Source organism: Perissodus microlepis, chromosome 20 (assembly GCF_051167445.1).
Source record: "Perissodus microlepis isolate ML-2025 ecotype Zambia chromosome 20, ASM5116744v1, whole genome shotgun sequence".
In the NCBI taxonomy this organism is placed as follows: domain Eukaryota; kingdom Metazoa; phylum Chordata; class Actinopteri; order Cichliformes; family Cichlidae; genus Perissodus; species Perissodus microlepis.
In genome coordinates, this window is record NC_140480.1 from 4,984,444 (window position 1) to 5,004,417 (window position 19,974).

The 19,974-nt window shown below is 41.6% G+C and overlaps 1 protein-coding gene across 9 annotated transcripts in view; it reads left to right on the plus strand.

Moving 5' to 3' along the window:
- The window catches only part of kif1b (kinesin family member 1B), a 60,962-nt gene extending 41,796 nt beyond the window's left edge, over window positions 1-19,166 (plus strand). For 8 of the 9 annotated variants that reach the window (XM_084917497.1, XM_084917499.1, XM_084917502.1 and 5 more), the window contains 25 exons: window positions 2,329-2,507; window positions 3,045-3,182; window positions 4,030-4,281; window positions 5,870-5,988; window positions 6,311-6,396; window positions 6,612-6,741; window positions 7,072-7,225; window positions 8,105-8,195; window positions 8,304-8,422; window positions 8,581-8,636; window positions 9,716-9,824; window positions 9,944-10,010; window positions 10,158-10,242; window positions 10,721-10,826; window positions 13,321-13,435; window positions 13,534-13,667; window positions 13,768-13,829; window positions 13,924-14,069; window positions 14,251-14,511; window positions 14,604-14,675; window positions 14,778-14,899; window positions 14,993-15,145; window positions 15,371-15,563; window positions 15,722-15,840; window positions 15,954-19,166. In XM_084917497.1, coding sequence (XP_084773623.1) covers window positions 2,329-2,507; window positions 3,045-3,182; window positions 4,030-4,281; window positions 5,870-5,988; window positions 6,311-6,396; window positions 6,612-6,741; window positions 7,072-7,225; window positions 8,105-8,195; window positions 8,304-8,422; window positions 8,581-8,636; window positions 9,716-9,824; window positions 9,944-10,010; window positions 10,158-10,242; window positions 10,721-10,826; window positions 13,321-13,435; window positions 13,534-13,667; window positions 13,768-13,829; window positions 13,924-14,069; window positions 14,251-14,511; window positions 14,604-14,675; window positions 14,778-14,899; window positions 14,993-15,145; window positions 15,371-15,563; window positions 15,722-15,840; window positions 15,954-15,996 — 3,111 coding nt within the window. In that variant the 3' untranslated portion in view covers window positions 15,997-19,166. Of the gene's footprint in view, window positions 1-2,328; window positions 2,508-3,044; window positions 3,183-4,029; window positions 4,282-5,869; window positions 5,989-6,310; window positions 6,397-6,611; window positions 6,742-7,071; window positions 7,226-8,104; window positions 8,196-8,303; window positions 8,423-8,580; window positions 8,637-8,896; window positions 9,098-9,715; window positions 9,825-9,943; window positions 10,011-10,157; window positions 10,243-10,720; window positions 10,827-11,296; window positions 11,324-13,320; window positions 13,436-13,533; window positions 13,668-13,767; window positions 13,830-13,923; window positions 14,070-14,250; window positions 14,512-14,603; window positions 14,676-14,777; window positions 14,900-14,992; window positions 15,146-15,370; window positions 15,564-15,721; window positions 15,841-15,953 lie in introns of all 9 variants that reach the window. The other variant, XM_084917505.1, reaches the window with a different exon arrangement.
- The last annotated feature ends 808 nt before the right edge of the window (window positions 19,167-19,974 follow it).

The following is a 19,974-nucleotide window of genomic DNA, read 5'->3' on the forward strand; positions in this document are numbered from 1 at the left end:
AAGTGAATTGGTATTTCTCTTTATTTACCTTGAAGTGAATCACCCTCATAGCAATAATCTGTCATTTTCTACGTATTTCACTGACACCTAAACACAAACCCACATGACACACCCTCAGGCCTGGGAGAGTGTCACAAGGGAAGCGCCTGATGATGTTAATGGGTCAGAGGATGTTAGACTTAAAGGTTGCTGCATAAAATATTTTCCATATAATAATGACTTACAGGTTCCTAGCATTATTTTAGGGGTTTGCAGAGTGTGCTTAGATAACTTAAAATAAAATATTATCATCCTTACACTATACACTGTTTCCCCGCCTCTTTTTCAGCTCTGTAAAAAGAAAAGTTCCATTTTAGCTCCTTATTTATTTAAAGCCCTCCTCTCAAGAAGCCCCATTTATATAATACAGCTTCATCAAGATGGGAACAGCCATCTGAGAGCTGTCAGCTGGCAATAAAGCCCACAAAGAGGATAGACTCATTCAGTACAAAATGTTTTCATGCAGTGGTGTTGACATTTCAGAAATTACTTGTATTGTGACCATAGACTTTTCTTATGCATCCCCTTCCCTCTACAGTTTCGTTGTACATGTTCAATGACAATAAAAGGCTATTCTATTCTATTTGTCTATTTTATAGGTTTGTTGGCTTAGCATTGCATTTCCCACACAGGTCTGTTGTGTTTGGTTAGTGCTAATTGTGGCCACATTAGTGTGCAGCATGCTAACACAAAATTAAAAGTGATGCAGGCCTTCAGTTTTTTTACATACTGGAAGTTCTTGCAGCCAGCAGTAGACCATTTTGGTGTTCTTTGGATGTGATTGATGCATTTTAAAGAACCAGCAAAAAATAAATAAAAATAAAATGGCGGCACTCTCCTTGTTAAAGAAGGTGTCGCCTCACTGTAAGAAGGTTCCTGTTTTTGATCTTACCTGGACACCCAGGTTTGTGCATGCGACAGCTCGAGAACGATGCAGAGTAGCAGTTTCAAATTGATAACATTGGTGTATCTGCTAAAAGTCTCGAGTTTGAATCTCACTGACATCGGCCTCAAGGTTATGGGTGTGGCTTTTACTTTAAAGCACTTTAAACGGTTACTAAGATAACAAAGCTGTATATCAAAGCCATTCCATTACTATGCATGTATATGTGTCTAAGCAAAGGTTCTCTGGATCGTCTGCAGGTTGTGCAAAACGCTGCAACTAGGCTGTTGATAAAATCCTCCGAGTATTCACATGTGACACCATTGCTATTTCAGCTACACTGGCTTCCTGTTGATTTTAGAGTACATTTTAAGATCCTGGTCTTGACATTTAGAGCCTTGCATGGACTGTCACCACTCTACATCTCCGATCTGTTACAGCCCTATGTCCCTAGCAGGTCCCTGAGGTCATCTTATCAGGGCTTACTTGCGATAAAACAGACTAAGATGAGAACTAAGGGTGACAGAGCTTTTGCCACTGTGGCCCTGAGACTGTGGAACTCTCTCCCTCATACATTAAGAACTGTGGACTCGGTAGTTGTTTTTAAAAAAACAACTCAAAACTCTCCTTTTTAAAACTGTTTTTGGTTAAATTTCTGCCTGTTTTATATTGTCTGTTTTACCCTTTTATTATTTGTTATCTTATGTGCAGCACTTTGTGATTCTGTCTAGAAAGGTGCTATATAAATAAAATATTATTATTATTATTATTATTATTATTTAAAGGTCACACAGATATTTATTTTTTTTATGTCCCTGTCAAAACTCCTTTAAATAAAACTGAGACCCTGCACTTTAATGTAGTGTGAATTTTATATTGACATCAAATTGAATGTGCTGAAGCACATCGCCTGAAGATGTTTAACTGTCCAAATACATACGGTCTGGACTGTGTGTTTTGAGATAATACACATGGTCTGGTTTTCAAATGTTACAGGGGCAACCGCTGATTCACCGTCTCAGAAAGAAAGAAATATTACAAAGCAGAAGCTGGTTTGCCTGGTTTACCTCCCTCATCAGGGATAAAAGTGTGATTTAAATGCGTGTCCACTTCTAGGCCCTCTGTGATTAATACCAGTAATGAGTCATCTGTCACATTTCCAGGCCATTTTCATCATAAGCTGACAGATTTTTATCTTGGGTTTCTATCTGTGTGTGATTTATATCGAATGTTATTAATTGCTTTAGTGTTTTGTGTCTAGAAGATGCTGAGATCAAAAGGGCATGAAGAGGAAGGGAGTTGTTCATCTGATCTTTCAGCTTCACGATATCAACCAACCTTTGAACATTTACTTACCTGAAGATATAAACAGTCCCTTGTATTCGTCCTTTCCCATCATTCATCAGGTCCAGTTCCAGTTTGTCTTGCTGACAGATACACCATACTCGCCACTGCCCCCTGAGCTCCTTCCCCCAGAGCCAGAGAAAGATCGTGACCCGAGGCCTTTCCCTCGCACCGTGGTCGCTGTAGAGGTTCAAGACCTGAAGAATGGAGCCACGCACTACTGGTCCCTTGAAAAACTCAAGTAATGCTTCCACTTCTCCTTCTTAAACTATTCCTGAGTTTATTTACAATACATACATTTAAGTCCTGAAGCTCCAATTGAGACACGTTTGACACATAATTGGGTTTTTTTTCAAATTGGTTATTCTTAAAATGCTGTTAAACAGGGGTAACTAATAAACTGGTAACGTAATGCTTCGTCTATCACTGAAAGACCATTCTCAACAATAATAATGATAATAATAATAAAAGCCCTAACTTCACATTTTAACTGTAATTTTAGAGTAACTAACCTGTATAAGAAATAATTTACCAAAATATATTTTAAGTATTTTAAACTTTCTTTTTCCTTTTTTTGTTTGTATCTATCTGCTTTTGTGAAAAATGTTTTTTTTTTTGTGTGTGCCTCTTCTCATATTTCCTGTACCAGGAATGCAAGAAAGACACAAAGAGCTATGATATCAGTGTCTGTACACCCAGCAGTCTCTGCCTTCTGACTTTTAGGAGCTCTATCTTTCTCATCGCTCTTCCATTAAAATGACTCGCTTGTCATTTGCAGGCAGAGGCTGGACCAGATGAGAGCGATGTACGACCGCGCTGGAGAAATGGCCTCCACGCACCAGGAGGATTGTGAGGGCACTTTGACAGGAAACGACCCCTTCTATGACCGTTTCCACTGGTTCAAACTCGTGGGGAGGTATGTAACGCAGAACCAACAGAAGCGTACGGTGCATCACGTTCACTCGTGTTCCACTTCTCACTTTCATCCTCTGCCATTGAAGTTACATGCACCAGCGTTTTCACACATTTGGGCCTCGTGTTTTATTATTTATGTCTGTTGGTGTTTTGCTCCTCGCAGAAATCCTTCATTTTTATTTTTTTGTTGTTGATTTTATTTTCCCATATGATTTCATGTCACATATCAACTTTCCTTTTTGTATTTATTATTTTATTTGATGTCACATTTTAATCCTGTGTTGTTTTTTGTAGTTTGTTTTTTTTATCCTGTGTATCATTTTGCTGTGTCTGTTCTCACATGTCACTCCCATGTTGATATCCGCCTGTAATTCATGCAAACACTTGTTAATAGCATTGTGGATTTGGATAATGTGGAAATTTGAGGCATTTTTGTATTCTATCCTCTTTTCATTCAGCCTGTGTGAGACGATTTGTATGTTAATCCTTTAAAGTGACGTTTCATTTTGGTTTAAAATAGTCATGTTTCTGTAAACCGCTGTCACACTGTTGGCTTAATACCTGCTGCCTATGAATTGAATCCTACAAATTTATTTGCATTAACACTTCACATTATTCTGTGTAGCTGATAATTGTTTACATTACCTACTGGAGAAAATCTAAATGCAGGCCTTTCCTGCTGGTTAGTGTCCAGCTATGTGTTTTATGTTGCTTGAGGAAGGAAATGTTTGTTTCTGAAAGTGAAGTGTCACATCGATGCCGTGCTCACTGAGCTGTTTTAACTCTATTGCTCCACTCTTACCTATCCTTGGTTCTCGCCACTCTTCCCAAACTACCGCCCCCATCAGCTCCCCCATCTTCCACGGTTGCGTCAATGAGCACCTGGCTGACCGCACACCCTCTCCTACTTTCTCCACCACCGACTCGGAGATCACGGAGATGGCGGACGAGCGCCAGAGCGAGATGTCTGACTTGATCGACGATGAGGCGTTCGTGGACGACACGAGCTCAGACGCCGGCACCGAGGAGGGCTCGGACATCTTCAGCGATGGCCAGGACCCCTTCTACGACCGCTCCCCCTGGTTCATCCTGGTGGGAAGGTTGGTGACCGTGGCGTTCACATACAGGCTGGGGCAGGAGTTTGGAGCTGATGTTGGCTTGGTTTATTTTTATTTGCATGTATGCAGATACAGAGCAAAGAGAAACCAGTGAAGAAAATAGGAAAAACTGAGGATGTACTGGATTACGCCCTGTGACGATGCAGAAATAGATTTTGGATAGTTGATAGTTTTGCATCGAGCAGCAGTGCAGTGAATACATGTAAAGGGACAAAATGCATCAACATTATTATTAAACAGCTGGAAGATCAGGAGCTTAAAATGTGAGTAAACACATGTGCGCAAATGACTTCCTGAAAGAGGCGGATCACGTTTTCAGAGCAGTTTGAGATAATTTGGGCACTTTTTGGATGTAATATGAGTAGTCACACTTTTAATTTAGATGGAGTCCCACAAAAAAAGCCACCATCTTTATCCATCCTCCCAGCGTGATGTCTCATTCCCCGCCACCATCACAGTGCTGACTGCATTAACTGCCATCTGTGTTCGAAATACATGTATTTGCTGTGTGAAAGCTGATTGGCTATTTGTCATCTTATGTTGTTTTTTTAATCCTCTAAATCTTTTTTTTCCTCTTTATTTCTTTTATTTATTACATTGTGATTACATCATTATGTTCTTATAACCTTGTCTGCTTTAACAGTGTACATGTGATGGATTGTAGTTCATATTAACTGACCAGTAGTTGGTAGTTGTCACTCAATCAGGCTCACTGGGATTTGTTTTAATTCATTGTTGTGAAATGCTGCAGCAGCTCACGTTGCACCCATGCCGCAGCCTCAGTACTGTAAACATAATGGCTACTTTAAAAAAACAAAAACAAAACGACTCTCCCGCCTCAGAAGAAGAAGACGACAGATCGGTGCAGCCAGACTGAGCTGAACTAAGCTCGGCTAACCTGCGTCACTGTGACTTCAGAGAATTTACAGATTCATATCTTTCCTCCATCTTAGCCTCGAGTCTCCCTGCACTGGGACAGCAGACAGTTAAAAAAAAAAAAAAAAAAGAGTAGGCCATCAGAGGTACAGCAAAACAAATCAAGTCCCACAAAACAAACTGTCAGTGAGTGCGTGAGTAAGAGACTAACACGGCTTTACCGCCGCAGCCCCGGCGATCCGTCACCACCCTGTCACGCAGTTTAAAAATAAAACAGATGGTTTGAGCTGCTGCAGATTTCAGCGCCCCGGAACATGTTTGAGTTTATATTCCCCCCCCCTTGTTTTTTTTTTTTTTTCTTGGGTCCTTAATTATTATTTTTTGCTTCTCCTCACATAAATGTCACTAATATTTTGCAGTATGTTATTGTAATTATTAATATGTGCTAAACACTCAAAGCGATTGTGCGCAGGGTGTTTGAATTGCTGTCAGTCTGTATATGTTTTGTAGAGACGTCAGAAAACCGTCTGTGACACTGCTCAGATCTCCTTTGGGATCCAACAGATATCAGCAGTTTAGTGAAAGCCACCGTGAATCGGATGTTGATGTTTTCTGTATCTGAAAAATGCCGCAGCTGTTTCCAGACTGCACCGCGCTCAGGTTTTCATATCTCTCTCCTTCTTTTTACTCTCAGAGCTTTTGTGTACCTGAGTAACCTGCTGTACCCTGTACCTCTGGTTCACCGTGTTGCCGTAGTAACAGAGAAGGGCGAGGTGCGTGGCTTCCTGCGCGTGGGGGTCCAGGCTATAGCTGGTGAGTAATTAATGAGATTCTTTAGTGAGCGAGCCTACTGGGGGAGATAAAAGCACGCTTATTGCTCTTTATTAAATATGAGCGCCCCTGTATTTGGGCCATATAAAGTTTTCAATTTTTATGCTATTTAAATGGTAAATTTAACTGCTTTAATGTTCAGTAGCAGCATGGCAGCATATTGAAGAGCCTTTTTTAGGTCACTGATACAGTGGCAAAGAAAAGATTCCTTAGATTCGGTGTATTCCTTTTGATCCGTGTTGACAGTTTAAGTCATCTGTGTCTGAGATAGATCCTGATTAGAGGAGGGTTTTTCTCTTTGTAGCTGACGAGGAAGCTCCAGACTACGGGTCAGGAGTGAGGCAGTCAGGAACCGCCAAGATTTCCTTTGATGATGAATACTTCAAAAAGGTAAGCCCGGAGCAGCACCTTTTCTGTGATGGTGTGTATTATTGTGGTTCAAACATCAAGTCATTGCTGTTCCTTATTTTTTATTTTTTTCCTATGTATTCATGTCAAATAAAATGGCTAGCCTTAAATGGCCAATGCCTCACACAATAGCTAGGTTTGGAGATTCAGTGTCGCTCCTCCAGCTATATGCTAATGTCTTCCTCTGTTTCAATCAGAATGACTTCCCCTCCAAGGTCATAACCCGCTCCGGGTTGTCCCTGGAAGAGCTGCGCATCGTAGAGGGTCAGGGTCAGAGTTCAGAGGTCGTCACACCCTCAGAGGAGCTCAACAGAATCAATGACATGGGTAAGGCTGCCAGACTTTCACCTCTTTACTCGTAAATTTCCACCTACGAGCCCCAGTGTTAAGCGCAGATGGTCCTGTTTAATGAAAAAGGAGGACTTAAAATGTTTTGTTATGGAAATTTGGCAGTTTTTCTTGTCCTGTGAAGGAACGTGTATGAAAGCTATTTGATGAGTGAACAGCAGAATCCTCCCTATAAATTACATGCATGAATGTGTGCTTGTTTAGAAGTCAAATGGCGACTGCAGAGTCACAGGTGCAGTCAAGGGTCTTTTTTTTTTTTAAACAAGTCATCCAACAAGCCTACTAACCTTTCACTGTGGCTTTCTTTAGACCTCAAGCTGGGTAACATTGGAGAAACCAAACTAAGTCATGGTGATGATCTGGCAAGCCACTTGGAGGTGGGCAGCGTCTTTACCTTCCGTGTCACTGTGCTCCAGGCCAGCGGCATCCCGCCTGAGTATGCTGACATCTTCTGCCAATTCAAGTGAGTGCACGATCCTGAGAATACAGTAGTTGAGTCGGCTTTCCTTTACACTTCTAAAGGGTTTCTAAATGTCTTTCAAAGTTTTTTCCACTCATTTTCAGTCCAGTCATTGTACTTGAGGTACATGAGAAAAACACCAACTTTAAAATGGACTTTGAGGCAGTGGTGTGGGAGATCTTGTCAACACTGATTAAATTAAGAATGCAAAAAAGTACCATCAGATTTCGATCCACCGCAAAAACACACAAAAGGAGCATTATCAGTCATGGATTGGCCTCAACAGAGCCCAGAACCTTAATGACGCAGTGTGGGATCATCTAAAGGCAACATCCAATGAAGAGCTTTGAATGTCCTTTAAGAAGTCTGGAAAACTACTTAAAGAAATGACAAGAATGCTTGCCTAAGAGTTCAGGCTGTGTCGAAGAATAAAGGTGGTCATGCCAAATACTGACTTTAAAGAACATTAGAATTGTAGAAACTCTGTTTCTTATATACCAAATTTCCATCTATGTTTGCACGTTTCAATAAACTGCTGCACCTGTTTTCCATTTTATTGGGGAAAAAAAATAAACAAGGGAAGACTTTTGCACAGTAGTTCATATTTATTTGAAGCAGACTGGTTAAGTGGAAAATGCAGTGCTGTGAAATCAGCTTTTTAACTAAAGTATGGTGTTATTGCTGTAAATTTACACCAAACTGTTTTGGTTTAAAAGTCGTTTGATTTGAGTTCAGCGTTTCAGCTTTATCTCTAAATATAGTACTCAGAACAAGGATTCAAAATTCTAGCTAAATCCTGGAGTGTGACTTTCAGCTGTCTGTCGTTATCTCGTGTAAAAAGAAATGCAACCCGCTGACATTCATTTATGTTTCTTCCCTCAGTTTCTTGCACCGTCACGATGAGGCTTTTTCCACCGAGCCTCTGAAAAACACTGGCAAAGGAGCTCCTCTGGGCTTTTACCACGTCCAGAATGTGAGTGCACACACACATCTGCACCTACACACACTAACTGTGCTTCAACGATTTTATTCCAACTCAGTTTGTCAAACCCTTTTTCTTTTTTTTTATCTGTTGGAGCAGATTTCTGTCGAAGTTACAGAGTCTTTTATTGAGTACATCAAGAGCAAGCCCGTCGTGTTTGAAGTGTTCGGCCACTACCAGCAGCACCCGCTGCACCTCCATGGCCAGGACCTGATCAGGTTGGTGGGGGTCAAACAGCAGATCCAGTCATGCAGTGATAATTCATATTTATTAATGCAGCAGATTTTGTTAGAAGTGGGTAAACGATTGCATTCTAATCACATTGTCTAATTTTATATGCATATGTAAATAAAAGGTATTTTTATTATGTCAACAGTCCTCCAACACCATCCAGGAAATACTATCCTATTCCCATGCCTCTGTCCAAACCAGGTGAGTGTTTCCATGTCACATCAATGTGTTCTTTGCCATCAATAATTTTATGTTGATTTTTTTCTTACATAAGCATGCCTCATGTGTCCTTCCACTTTTTTTTCCTTGTCATTTCTCGCCTCCTTTGGATTTTTTTTTTTTTTTGTCTCTTATTCAATCATTCCCTCACAATTTATATAATCCTCTTACCCAACTCTGTCCTCCTTCCTCTTCTTTTGCCCTTCAATCTCTCTCACTGTTCATCAATATCGCACATCCAGACCATACCCGTAAGATAGAGTTGATCCGCTACCTCGTGAGCGGCTATGTGAACGGCAAGGTGCTGGACACGCTGTCCGAGCACGCCAACTCCCTGGCGTCCTCTGCTCTGGCCAGTCTGGAGGACGAGGCTGACCAGCTCTCTCACTTCCCCTTCCTCCCAGTGGCCAGTGACCCTGTGCTAATTGTCCCCAAGCATCATGGTTGGTACAGTGGACTCTGTTGTAGCTAAAGAGCCAGACATTTGATGCTGGTGCTGTAGTGATTACAGTAGTGCTGTGCTCTTATAGTGCTCTGTGGCTGCAGGCAGTAGCACGGTAAAGCTCTGCTGTTGTTATGAGTGCTGCACCTTGCTGCAGGTGCGGTTAGTTCGGTCACGATGTCCTCCTGTTGCTTAGAAACTGTCCTGAGGAGACAACTTCAGGGTCAATGACATATCATTCACACCATATAAGGAGTAAATACAGCAGTTTTCAAGTGTAATAACATTCCTTTCGATCATATTGAGCATAGACGAATGCAACTGTGAGCTTTAGCGATTAGCCCGTTTCAACAGGACCGTAATCCCGATACAGCAGGGTGCTGCCACTGGTGTTGTAATCTGTGATTTACTTCCTCCTAACATTTCAGTATGCTTCCAGTATCTATCCTCTGTGATTACTGGCTCAGTATAAATAGTCAGCAGTGTTTTCACATCACCTATCCATCCTCCATTTAGTCACCCAAAGCATGTAGTAAATACTCCTGACTTTTATTCATCTTCTCTGAAATTCAGACAAATTCCCGCTTGATAACATTGAGCTTCTGTCTGTGTGTGCCAGTTCCAGCCACCAAGTTGAACACCATCACCAAATCCAACCTGGGTCAGTGTGTCAGCAAGTACGACCTGCTGGTCTGGTTTGAGATCAGCGAGCTGGAGCCCACTGGAGAGTGAGTATCCACCTGGAGTGTTATATTCCCACAAAAGCTTTAAAGAAACAATAAAAATTATCCCCACAAAGAATATTATAAATTGGGATGTTGTGTGACCTTCCTCCCTCCATGCACAGGTACATCCCAGCCATCGTGGATCACAGTGGAGGCCTGCCCTGCCATGGTACCTACCTGCTGCACCAGGTACAGGATTGATCCACATGTTCTTTTCTTATTATTCACACATTGGTAACTGCTTCCTTTATACACAGTTGAATATCTTCTTTTAAAGCGTAATGTTGCTCTAGCTCTGCTCACTGTGATCTTGAGCTCCTGTTATGTTTGCTGCAGGGGATCCAGCGGAGGATCACAGTGACCCTCATCCACGAGAAGGGCAGCGAGCTCCATTGGAAAGATGTTCGTGAGCTGGTTGTAGGTGAGCAGCCTACCTTTAGGGTCTAGTTGTGCTATACCTCTCTGTAGAAAACAAAAAACCCAAAGCACAGGAACAATGTTTTATAGTGTTTGTGTGCTTTTGATAGAGGAAGACAGGACAGAAGATCATTAAAGAGATTTGACTTTGTGAGATCACACTGAAAACACACCACTCGGTTCTCTCTGAGATATTTTCAGTCTGGAAAGATGAATCTGTCGGGCTTTAGGCTGCTTCTCACTTTAAGCAGTTCATGCTGTAGCTGTAGCTGATGGACCAAATAATTACATTTCATATTTTAGACATTCAGCTGCTGACTCTGAAGCCAACAGGGCTCTTGAGTGTGTATGATTGTGTTGGTACTGGATGCTGTGATAAAACAGCTGTTAGTGGACAAACTGCCTGCTGGCTGAGCTTCTCTATTGAGAGCTATTCCAACACAAGAAGGTCTTATAACTGTTGTGTGGATCTGCCTCACCAGGTCGTATCAGGAACAAGGCTGAAGTGGATGATAGCGCAGCCGATGCTGTCCTGTCCCTTAACATCATTTCTGCCAAGAACATCAAGTCATCCCACAACAACAACAGGTAGGTGAAACTCCCACACTGAGTCAGTCTGAGTGAGAACACACTAGTCACAACATTTGAAGGTGTAAAATGTTTCCATTCACAGATCTTTGAAGGGTTCTTGTTGCCTTCTTGCTTGTATTCTCTTCAGTTATTATCATGAAACACATTTATTTTTCTTAAAAAAAAAAAAGCCAATGTGTTACATTGTTACACTGTGTTCTTTTGTCATGATTGAGTTCCTGCCATGTAAAAAAAATCATTTGTTGATGCTTTGTAGTAACCTTATCAGTTAAAATCTATGCATGTATCCATGTCTGTATATTCTCTGAAGCCACATTGGAGTCATTGCACGACCTTTTCCATTTTCGCTGCTGTTACTTTGCTTCATTGTCTCTGTTGCCTGACTCTTTGTGCTTCTCTCTCCCTTTTTTTTTTCTGTGCGCTCTCTTTCTTCCTCCTGCCGCGGCTGGACTCATGATTGTGCTCAGGCTTTCTATTGATAAGGATATTGATAGGTACCAGCGACCAGAGAACATAAGGCTCCTTCACTGAAAGACCTTTATGCTTCTCATTAGTCCCATAGACTCGTAGAAATAAGCTCTCCACAGTTTGTGTGTGCTTGTGTGTTGCATAAGATCTGTCTTCATTCATGCCTGTCAATATTAAGCCTCCTAAGCTCCAAACCGGTAAAAGCAGTCTTTGGAGGCAACACCGTTTTTAGTACTTTTCTGTATTTGTTTGTGATTGTGTGACACTGAACCACGGTGCTATGCATATCCTCTGTAACACTCAGACGTTTCCAGATCAGTGTTTTCCCCCTCAGCTGTTTCTCACTATAGAGTCTTACCTCAGTAACAATGAGGCCAATGAGGCACCAGCAGAGCATATCTGGCTCTGAGTCTGTGGCTGATAGTGCCCCCTGCTGTCAATAACAGGAACAGTGTAACCTTGTATAGAGCTCATAGTGATGGTCTTAAGATTGCTGCTGCAAGGCAGTCATTTGTATCCACGTGTGCTGTATGTTCTGAGCATATGCAGTTATGTGAGCTCTCAGGTTTTATGTATCAGGACATAATTTAAAAACAATCAGGTCCTTAGTAGGTCTTAATATGAGGTAAACCTCACATGGACAACAATACATAACACATTATACCACGTCATTATTTATTTAACAAACACTGAGCCTAAATTCAGATGTGGTGAGTACATCCAAGCCTACTTGCATAATTATTTAAGAGGGTCAGTATTAGCCAGGTGCTAATTAAATGCACTAGATCATCAGTAACCACTACTGTCAGTTTGCTGGCATATTCAGGAGAGTGGTGACATACTGAGGAGGAGAGAAGCAATTGTTGATACCCATGAATCTGGGAAGGCTTTGAAGTCGATCATTTTACAGCAAGGAAGATTATTCACAAGTTTAAAAAAAAAAAATCAAAGACTCATCCCAGGAGTGGACGTCCCAAAAATTTCACCACAGATATTTGAGGCGCTACAGGCCACAGTTAGCATGCTTAATGTTGGAGTTCATGGCAGTGCAATTAGAAAAAAGCTCAACAAATATGGCCTGATTGGAAAGGCTTCCAGGAGAAACACTTTTCTCTCTAAATACAACATGGCAGCATGGGTTCAGTTTGCAGAGTTGAAAACCTAAGCCCTAATGCACATCTTCAAGATTGGTGAAAACCAAACACAGCATATCAGCACAAACACCTCGTACCAGTGGTTTTGCACGGGTGATGATTATTTGGGCTTTTCTTGCTGCCAAAGAACCTGCAAAGTGTCCAGGTCACTGAGTGAGCCATGAAGTATTCTAGAGTCAAATGAGATCATCGTTGGGTCAGTGACTCCAAAGGACAGCAGCAAAGCTACAACAGAGTGGTGCTGCAGTGGCTCAAAGTCCAGACTTCAATATGATTGACATGCTTTGGCGGGACGTTAAGAAAGCTGTGCATTAATACATTTCTGCAAACTTCAATGAACCGAAGCAATATTGTAAAGACAAGTGGGTCAGAAATCCGTCCACACTGCTGGGAGACACTAATAAAAAATGATTACCTCAAGTTTTTGCTGTTAAAGTTGGTTCCATCAGCTGCTGAATCACAGGATGTACCTGGTTATAGTCATTTGTGCATTTTGGCATGGTTTTAAATAAATAATGATGTGGTGTAATAATCTAGATCTAGAACCTTAGACTGCTTTTTCACGTGTCTGTAAATGAATTTCTTTCTTATCATTGTCCCGATTGGTGTCGGCTGACACTTGACACTCTGTGGCTCCTGATTTGTCTGTTGTCAAGGTCTCACCTCAGTGCGATTCCTCACGTTTTGTCATGATTAAAGGATGAATGTGAACACCGCTTCAGTCACTGTGTTCACTTCCTGATATGTCAGAACTGTGCTCACAACATGACACACTGCTGTACACAGAGACCCTGTAATGTTAGCACCAAGTAGGACTTCATAAAAAATAATGCTGTCAAGCTAACTTTTCCTCTTTCTGTCTTTTTCAGGACTTTCTATCGCTTTGAGGCAGTGTGGGACAGCTCCCTGCACAACTCCCTCCTGCTCAACCGCGTCACTCCCTATGGAGAGAAGATCTACATGACCTTATCTGCGTATCTGGAGGTCAGCCGCTGCTCCAGTGTGTTGCACCTGTTTGTACGTGTTTTTAAGTCTCTTGATGTCATCGTGTCTAACACACACCCTTTATCTCCTCTCTGCAGCTGGACCATTGCATCCAGCCTGCCATTATCACCAAAGACATCTGCATGGTCTTTTACTCCCGAGACGCCAAGATTTCCCCACCCCGTTCTCTCAAGAACCTCTTTGGGACTGGATACTCCAAAACTCCTGACTGGTAAATCTGGGCTGCTGTACTGTGGCCATCTCTGTTTCACAATCAGAGATATCTGCCCTGTTACAAAGTTTCCTTGTTCATAACTTCTGCTTCATTATAGCAACCGAGTGACTGGGATCTACGAGCTGAGCTTGTGTAAGATGTCTGACACTGGAAGCCCAGGTGAGCGGACATGAAACATGTTTAAAGAACAGCAGCTGTTTTATCATAATTCTGCAGAAAGCTTCATCCTAATGAGGGCTCATGTCCTGAGCAGGGATGCAGAGGAGGAGGAGGAAGGTCCTGGACACATCAGTGGCTTACGTGCGTGGAGAGGAGAACCTGGCCGGCTGGAGGCCCAGAGGAGATAGCCTCATCCTAGAGCACCAGTGGGAGCTAGAGAAGATGGAGCAGCTGCAGGAGGTGGGGCCTTAAAAGATTTATAAAGAAATAAATCTCTGTTTAATATCGTAGAGGGAAAAAAGTCTTTTCAACTCAAAGACCAAAGTGCTATTCTAAAAAGTTTTTTCATAGAGTACACACTTTACAAGACTAACCCTCCCCTCTTCTCCCCTCCTCACATTCGCCCCCATCTTTCATCCAGGTGGAAAAGACCCGTCACCTTCTGGCGCTGAGAGAGAAGCTGGGAGAGGCGGCTCCCGTAGGAACAGCTCCCACCACCAAGTCCCTGAGCGAGTCTCTGTCCCCCAGCATGAGCTCCGGCACTCTGTCCACATCCACCTCCATCTCCTCTCAGATCTCCAGCACCACCTTTGAAAGCGCCATCACGCCGAGCGAGAGCAGCGGCTACGATTCCGCCGACATCGAGAGCCTGGTGGATCGTGAGAAGGAGCTGGCCACCAAGGTGAGAAAAACGTCAGCTTAGTGGGCGTTCTTGTTGCTGCCTTCTTCCTTCTCTGCTCAGAGCTGATCGGTCTTGTTCCTGTTGTGTTGTAGTGCCTGCGCCTTCTGACACACACCTTCAATAGTGAATACAACCAACTGGTGAACAGCATCAGTGACTGCAAGGTGAGAAATAATACAAAGAAGTTAAAAAAAATTGCCTTTTTGTGTCACATCATTGAGTTGATATATTAACGTCTACCTCATCCTGCTGTTGTTTCACTTCAGCTTTCTGACATCTCACCGATCGGACGTGATCCATCCGTGACGAGCTTCAGCAGTGCCACCCTCACCCCTTCCTCTACCTGCCCCTCTCTGTCGGACTCCCGCTGTGGCTCCATGGACCAGAAGTAAACATATTTTTAGGAACATTGACCTCGATCTGCAAACAGTTATTGACAGGTCATCTATTTGATTCTAACTTGGTGTGATTTGTGTTAAAGGACCCCTGAGAACAGCTCACGTGCCTCCAGTCCCTCCTGCTCAGACTATGAAAACTTCCCGATGGTTCCCACTCTGGAGACCTCCTACCTTGCGCGGGCTGCAAAGAACGAGTTCCTCAACTTGGTGCCTGATATTGAAGAAATGCGACCAGGGTGAGTAATGCCATGTTAACCCAAATACTGTCACTATGACATGTGTCTCACAGACCAAATGTAAGTCGATACTCATGTTCTCCAATTCAAGCAGAAATTATGTGGATTGATTCAAATTCCTGAACCTGGATGATTTCAGCTGGAAACAAACCAACTCTGCTTCTTCCTCAGAAAACAAGCGCTCTCTTAAAAAATAAATAAATGAATAAAATCTCTTCTTTTCAGATCTGTTGTGTCCAAGAAGGGTTTTCTAAGCTTCATGGAGCCTCGCTCTAACTCATGGGTGAAGCATTTTGTGGTTGTTCGCCGGCCCTACGTCTTCATCTACAACAGCGACAAGGACCCTGTGGAGCGAGGCGTCCTCAACCTCTCCACAGCACAGGTGGAATACAGTGAAGACCAGCAGGCCATGCTTAAGGTAAGGCTGGATGTAACACGCTTTTCTTTAATGAGAATTTATTCAAATTATTTTGGTGCACGTTGTTCAGTTTTGGACACATTGATTGCTGAAATGGCAAATGCACTGGGATTTATCATTTGAATGAACATGAATATAATGTGATGTTTTCTTTTCAGACGCCCAACACATTTGCAGTGTGCACAAAACATCGAGGCATCCTCCTGCAGGCCAACAACGAGAAAGACATGAACGACTGGCTGTACGCTTTTAATCCTCTGCTAGCAGGAACGATAAGGTACACACACACACAGACACACACACACTCCTCTTACACCACAGTCAAACGTGCAGCTTCTGCACCCTTCAAAAACATTCCCTCCTCCTCACAACGTAAAACTCTCCCCGCAGATCTAAGCTGGCGAGGCGGCGCAGCGGCCTGACGAAGAACTGAGCGGGCGGAGCGGGAAAACCACCGCTTCCATCCTTTCTGAAAAGCCTTTGAAAATACCGAAAATACCAAGTGTTAAAACTTATTAATCATTGTGATTCTTGACGGTTTTCTCTTGTAAGTAGACTTGTGGCTTAAGTCTCTTTTCATGCGACTAAAACGTTTAAGTTCCACAGAACTTTTGCCTCCCCGCTTCCCTCCAGCAACCCCGCTGCCAACTTAGCTTTCCTCCTCTCTATTCCCTCCCCTCAGCTTTTTGTGTTTTTGTTTCGATGACAATGTTTGGGTCTAATTTTGTTCCGCTTCGTTGTCATTCCCAAACTCCCCTAACTAAGTAGCATGTTGTAGTAGTCTACTTGTGTGTGCACGACTCTTTAGAAACTTTCCGTTTGCCAATCATCTGTACAAAAAAAATGTCTCTATCAGTGTTATTTGTCTCCTTAAAATGAGTTTCATTCTATTTTGGGGTTTTTTTGTTGTTGGTTTTTTATTAAATTAAAATGCTTGCATGATACCTGCAGCAGTCCTCAGGAGGTTTGCTCAGTTTAAAACAAAAAACAAAAATTTACCAAATCAGCCAGCTTACATTTGAAACCATGAAGGAAAAATCTACAGATCTCTCCAAGTGACGTGTTAGTTTATGCTCTGCTACCTAAACTATAGCTGCTAATAGATTTATAGGGTATTTTTCTTCTCGCAGTGAGATTTGCATCAGGCTGAACCGTCTCTGAAACAAAAACTCAAAGTGGGAATGAAATTTGACAGGAGGGCCACACCGGATTTCCACTGTCATCCACGTCATACTTAGATCCTCCTCAATCTGTGTACATACGCCGCCTCTAAACCCCCGATAGTGCCAGTGTCAGTTAGTGAGTCAGTAAAATACTTATGCATTTGTGTTAACATAAAAACTGCAGACTAACTAGAGAAAAACAAGCGAGGATCGCTTCATATCTCAGCAGTTTAAAAAACAAAAACAATGACCGATTGTTCCTGCAGGAGTAGATTCAGGCCCCTTTTTGCTTTTTCATCCCAAGAAATAAAAACAGGGTTACAAGGAGACGAGGAGGAGGACTAGGAGGATGAAAACAAACTAGAGGGAGACCTTGATTTGTACATGCGGTCTGTTCTGGGATCGGTGTGGTAGTTAACCCTCATTTAACACATTCCTCTCTGCTCCTCTAGCTCGCTCTATCTCACTGAGAATCAGAAAGCCTTGACATTTACTGCTATTAACTTTACACTCTTGTTATAAAGACGCAAAGAAAACACGGTGGAAAGTTTAGGAGGAAGTAAGGAAAAAGAATGAAGGTGCAATGTTTCTTTAGTTTTTTTGCTTTGACGCCAGTGGTTAGCCAGCAAAGCTGCTTTTAAATGGCCCGCAAGACAGATTACGATGTAGTCCCATGACTCCCCTCGCTGTCACACCAGTGTCGGCTGAAATCTCTGAAGTGAAGTACTCGTGTTCAGCAGCACCACAGGGAACCATGTGTTCATTTTTCTATTCTTATTCTTGAATCAAAACCTCATCTAACTCTCATTGTGTTCATATATTTTTTTTATTTTAACATTGTTATTTTTTTTTCTTACGCTTTTAATCATTCCACAATGAAGGTTTTTATGAAATGTAACGGAGAGCATTTATTTCTTAATTTTTTTTAACCTTATTTTGCACATTAACACATATCTATAGCAAGGACAGAGACACAGCCACATATGTTGAGTCCAGGATTGTATTTGATCATCAGGAACAAATGATAAGAGCACATATCAGGAGTACACTGGATAGCTGTTTCTCAAAGGGTTTAATAGAAGGAAAGAAGTTAAAGGGACTACATATTCAAAGGTCTTATTTCTGATACTACCCTATGAAAATATTTGCTCTGTGTGCCGTGCTGCAGCTGCTACATTCGGCTCCGGATTCACTTTTTGGCGCCTACGCCTCTCGAGATGTGTTAATGCAGACAGGCATTGAAAAACTCTGGTCAACCAACCAGCAGTCTGCCTGCTGTGTCGTATGAAATGCGTGGAAGGAGAGCTACCAACTGTCTGTTACATATAGATAAAAAAATAAAGCGCTGACGTGACCTCGGGTCAGCCAGCCTGACGGTCAGAGAAACAGAAACGTGCTGGATTGTGGATCTCTGAGCTGCACATCAAAGATGCACCTATGCACAGATTAAATCTCAAAAGTGCAATGTACCTCATATACATGTTGATGCGAAGCGCTGCAAGAGCAAACGTTTTCACTTCATTTGCAGAGGTGTTTTTATTTTGGATTGTGTATTTATTGTTTGTAATGTATATATATTAGTTTGCAGCTCTTTGCACATATTAATAAAAGGTTCAACTAACTGATCAAATAAAGTCTGTGCGGTTTAGTTGTTCCACTCATATTAAACCAAATGATGGTGTGGCGGCCTGTTCTAGTGTGAACTGGGAGAGGGTTTGAATGTAAGAGAGGGGGGGAAAAGGAAAAGGAGACCTAAAATGTAACCCCTGCACCTCGACTGAGGAGATGAGTTACATTAGTGCTTCCTCTTTATTAGAAAGCAGTTTGAGTGAATTAGAAGTCTGTTGGGTTTTTTGGGGTTTTTTTTGGAGGATATCTACTCATTAGTCATACTAGGCATCCATCTGAACTCTATCAAAATAAAGGTGTATTTTAACTCATTTTTATTTTTTCTAATATCAGGGATATAGGACTATACAAAGTAGCTTGTGACATCTAAAACGACAGCACACTTATTGTGTCTTTCTTCACCTCATCACTTTTTTCTGTGTGTGTTTGTTTTTCCGTTGATGCCTTTCAAACAAAACTAGCCATGATATTTTCCACCTTCCCCCTCTGACAATTAATATCAGTTAACCCCGCGCCCTTTCAGATTTGTTCACCAAAAGAAAAGGAAAAAAAAACAAAAACATCATTAACGCTGTACATTATTTGTCAGACCGGTTTCATTTTCATACTTACTTTGTAAATATCTGTGTTGTATGGAGCTTGAACTAAAATGTAAATATGTTTACTGTATTTGTAATAATTATAATCCATTCGCTGTATAGCATAGATGTGTCATGCAGATATCCTAATTCTGTGTATGGTAATCTTGCACCATTGAACTGTTAGTGAATGAGGCAACAATAAAAGTGCAAAACGTGCATTAGCAGATGAAGTGGTGCCTGCTTATTTCCTGCTTTATGTGAGCTTCTGCTGTAGTTTATTATGTGCTTTAGTCCCAAGAAACCACCCTTTTACTGTGGCGCACAATAAGATCTTCTGATGTTTGCTGTCATCTTCCTGTGATCTCCTGTGGATTAATTCACTTCAAGTTTATGTATGTAGCACCAAATCACAGCAGTCGCTGAACACTGTAAGGTAAAGACTCTAGAATAATTATGGAGGCACATCATTTGAAGCTCCTATCCTTTTATCCCACATACCCAAAAGTTAGTTATATGATAAATAGCCCTGTATTTGTTTACTTGATTTGTATAATGCAAAGTGGTGATAATGCCCAGGAAGTTGTTACTTCATTATGTAATTTTTTTTCTTTTAAAGTACGTAAAGTACGTAAAGTTGTTTTTTTTTTTTTTTTTTTTTTTTTTTATGGCATAAAACAAGTCATTGTTTACAAAAAATATTACATTTTATTGGGCAGAATGAGATAAACAGTGAAGAAAAGTATGAGATAACGGAGCATAGGATCTCCGGAGACTATGGCAACTAGAATTATTGTATACATGTGTATGTATCAAGTACTGACACAGACAAAGAATTAATCATACAATGAAGCAATGTCATTTTTGTTTATTTATAAACAGGATAAAACCATTCAAGTATTGAGTCATGAATAAAACAGCAACCTCTGGTCTGCTAATTGGGAAACAGAGGATGTCAGTGTATTTTTCAGTGCTAGTTGTCCAAATTGAGTGAGATGACTTTACATTTGAATAGATTTGATTACAAGTTATATTTAGTTT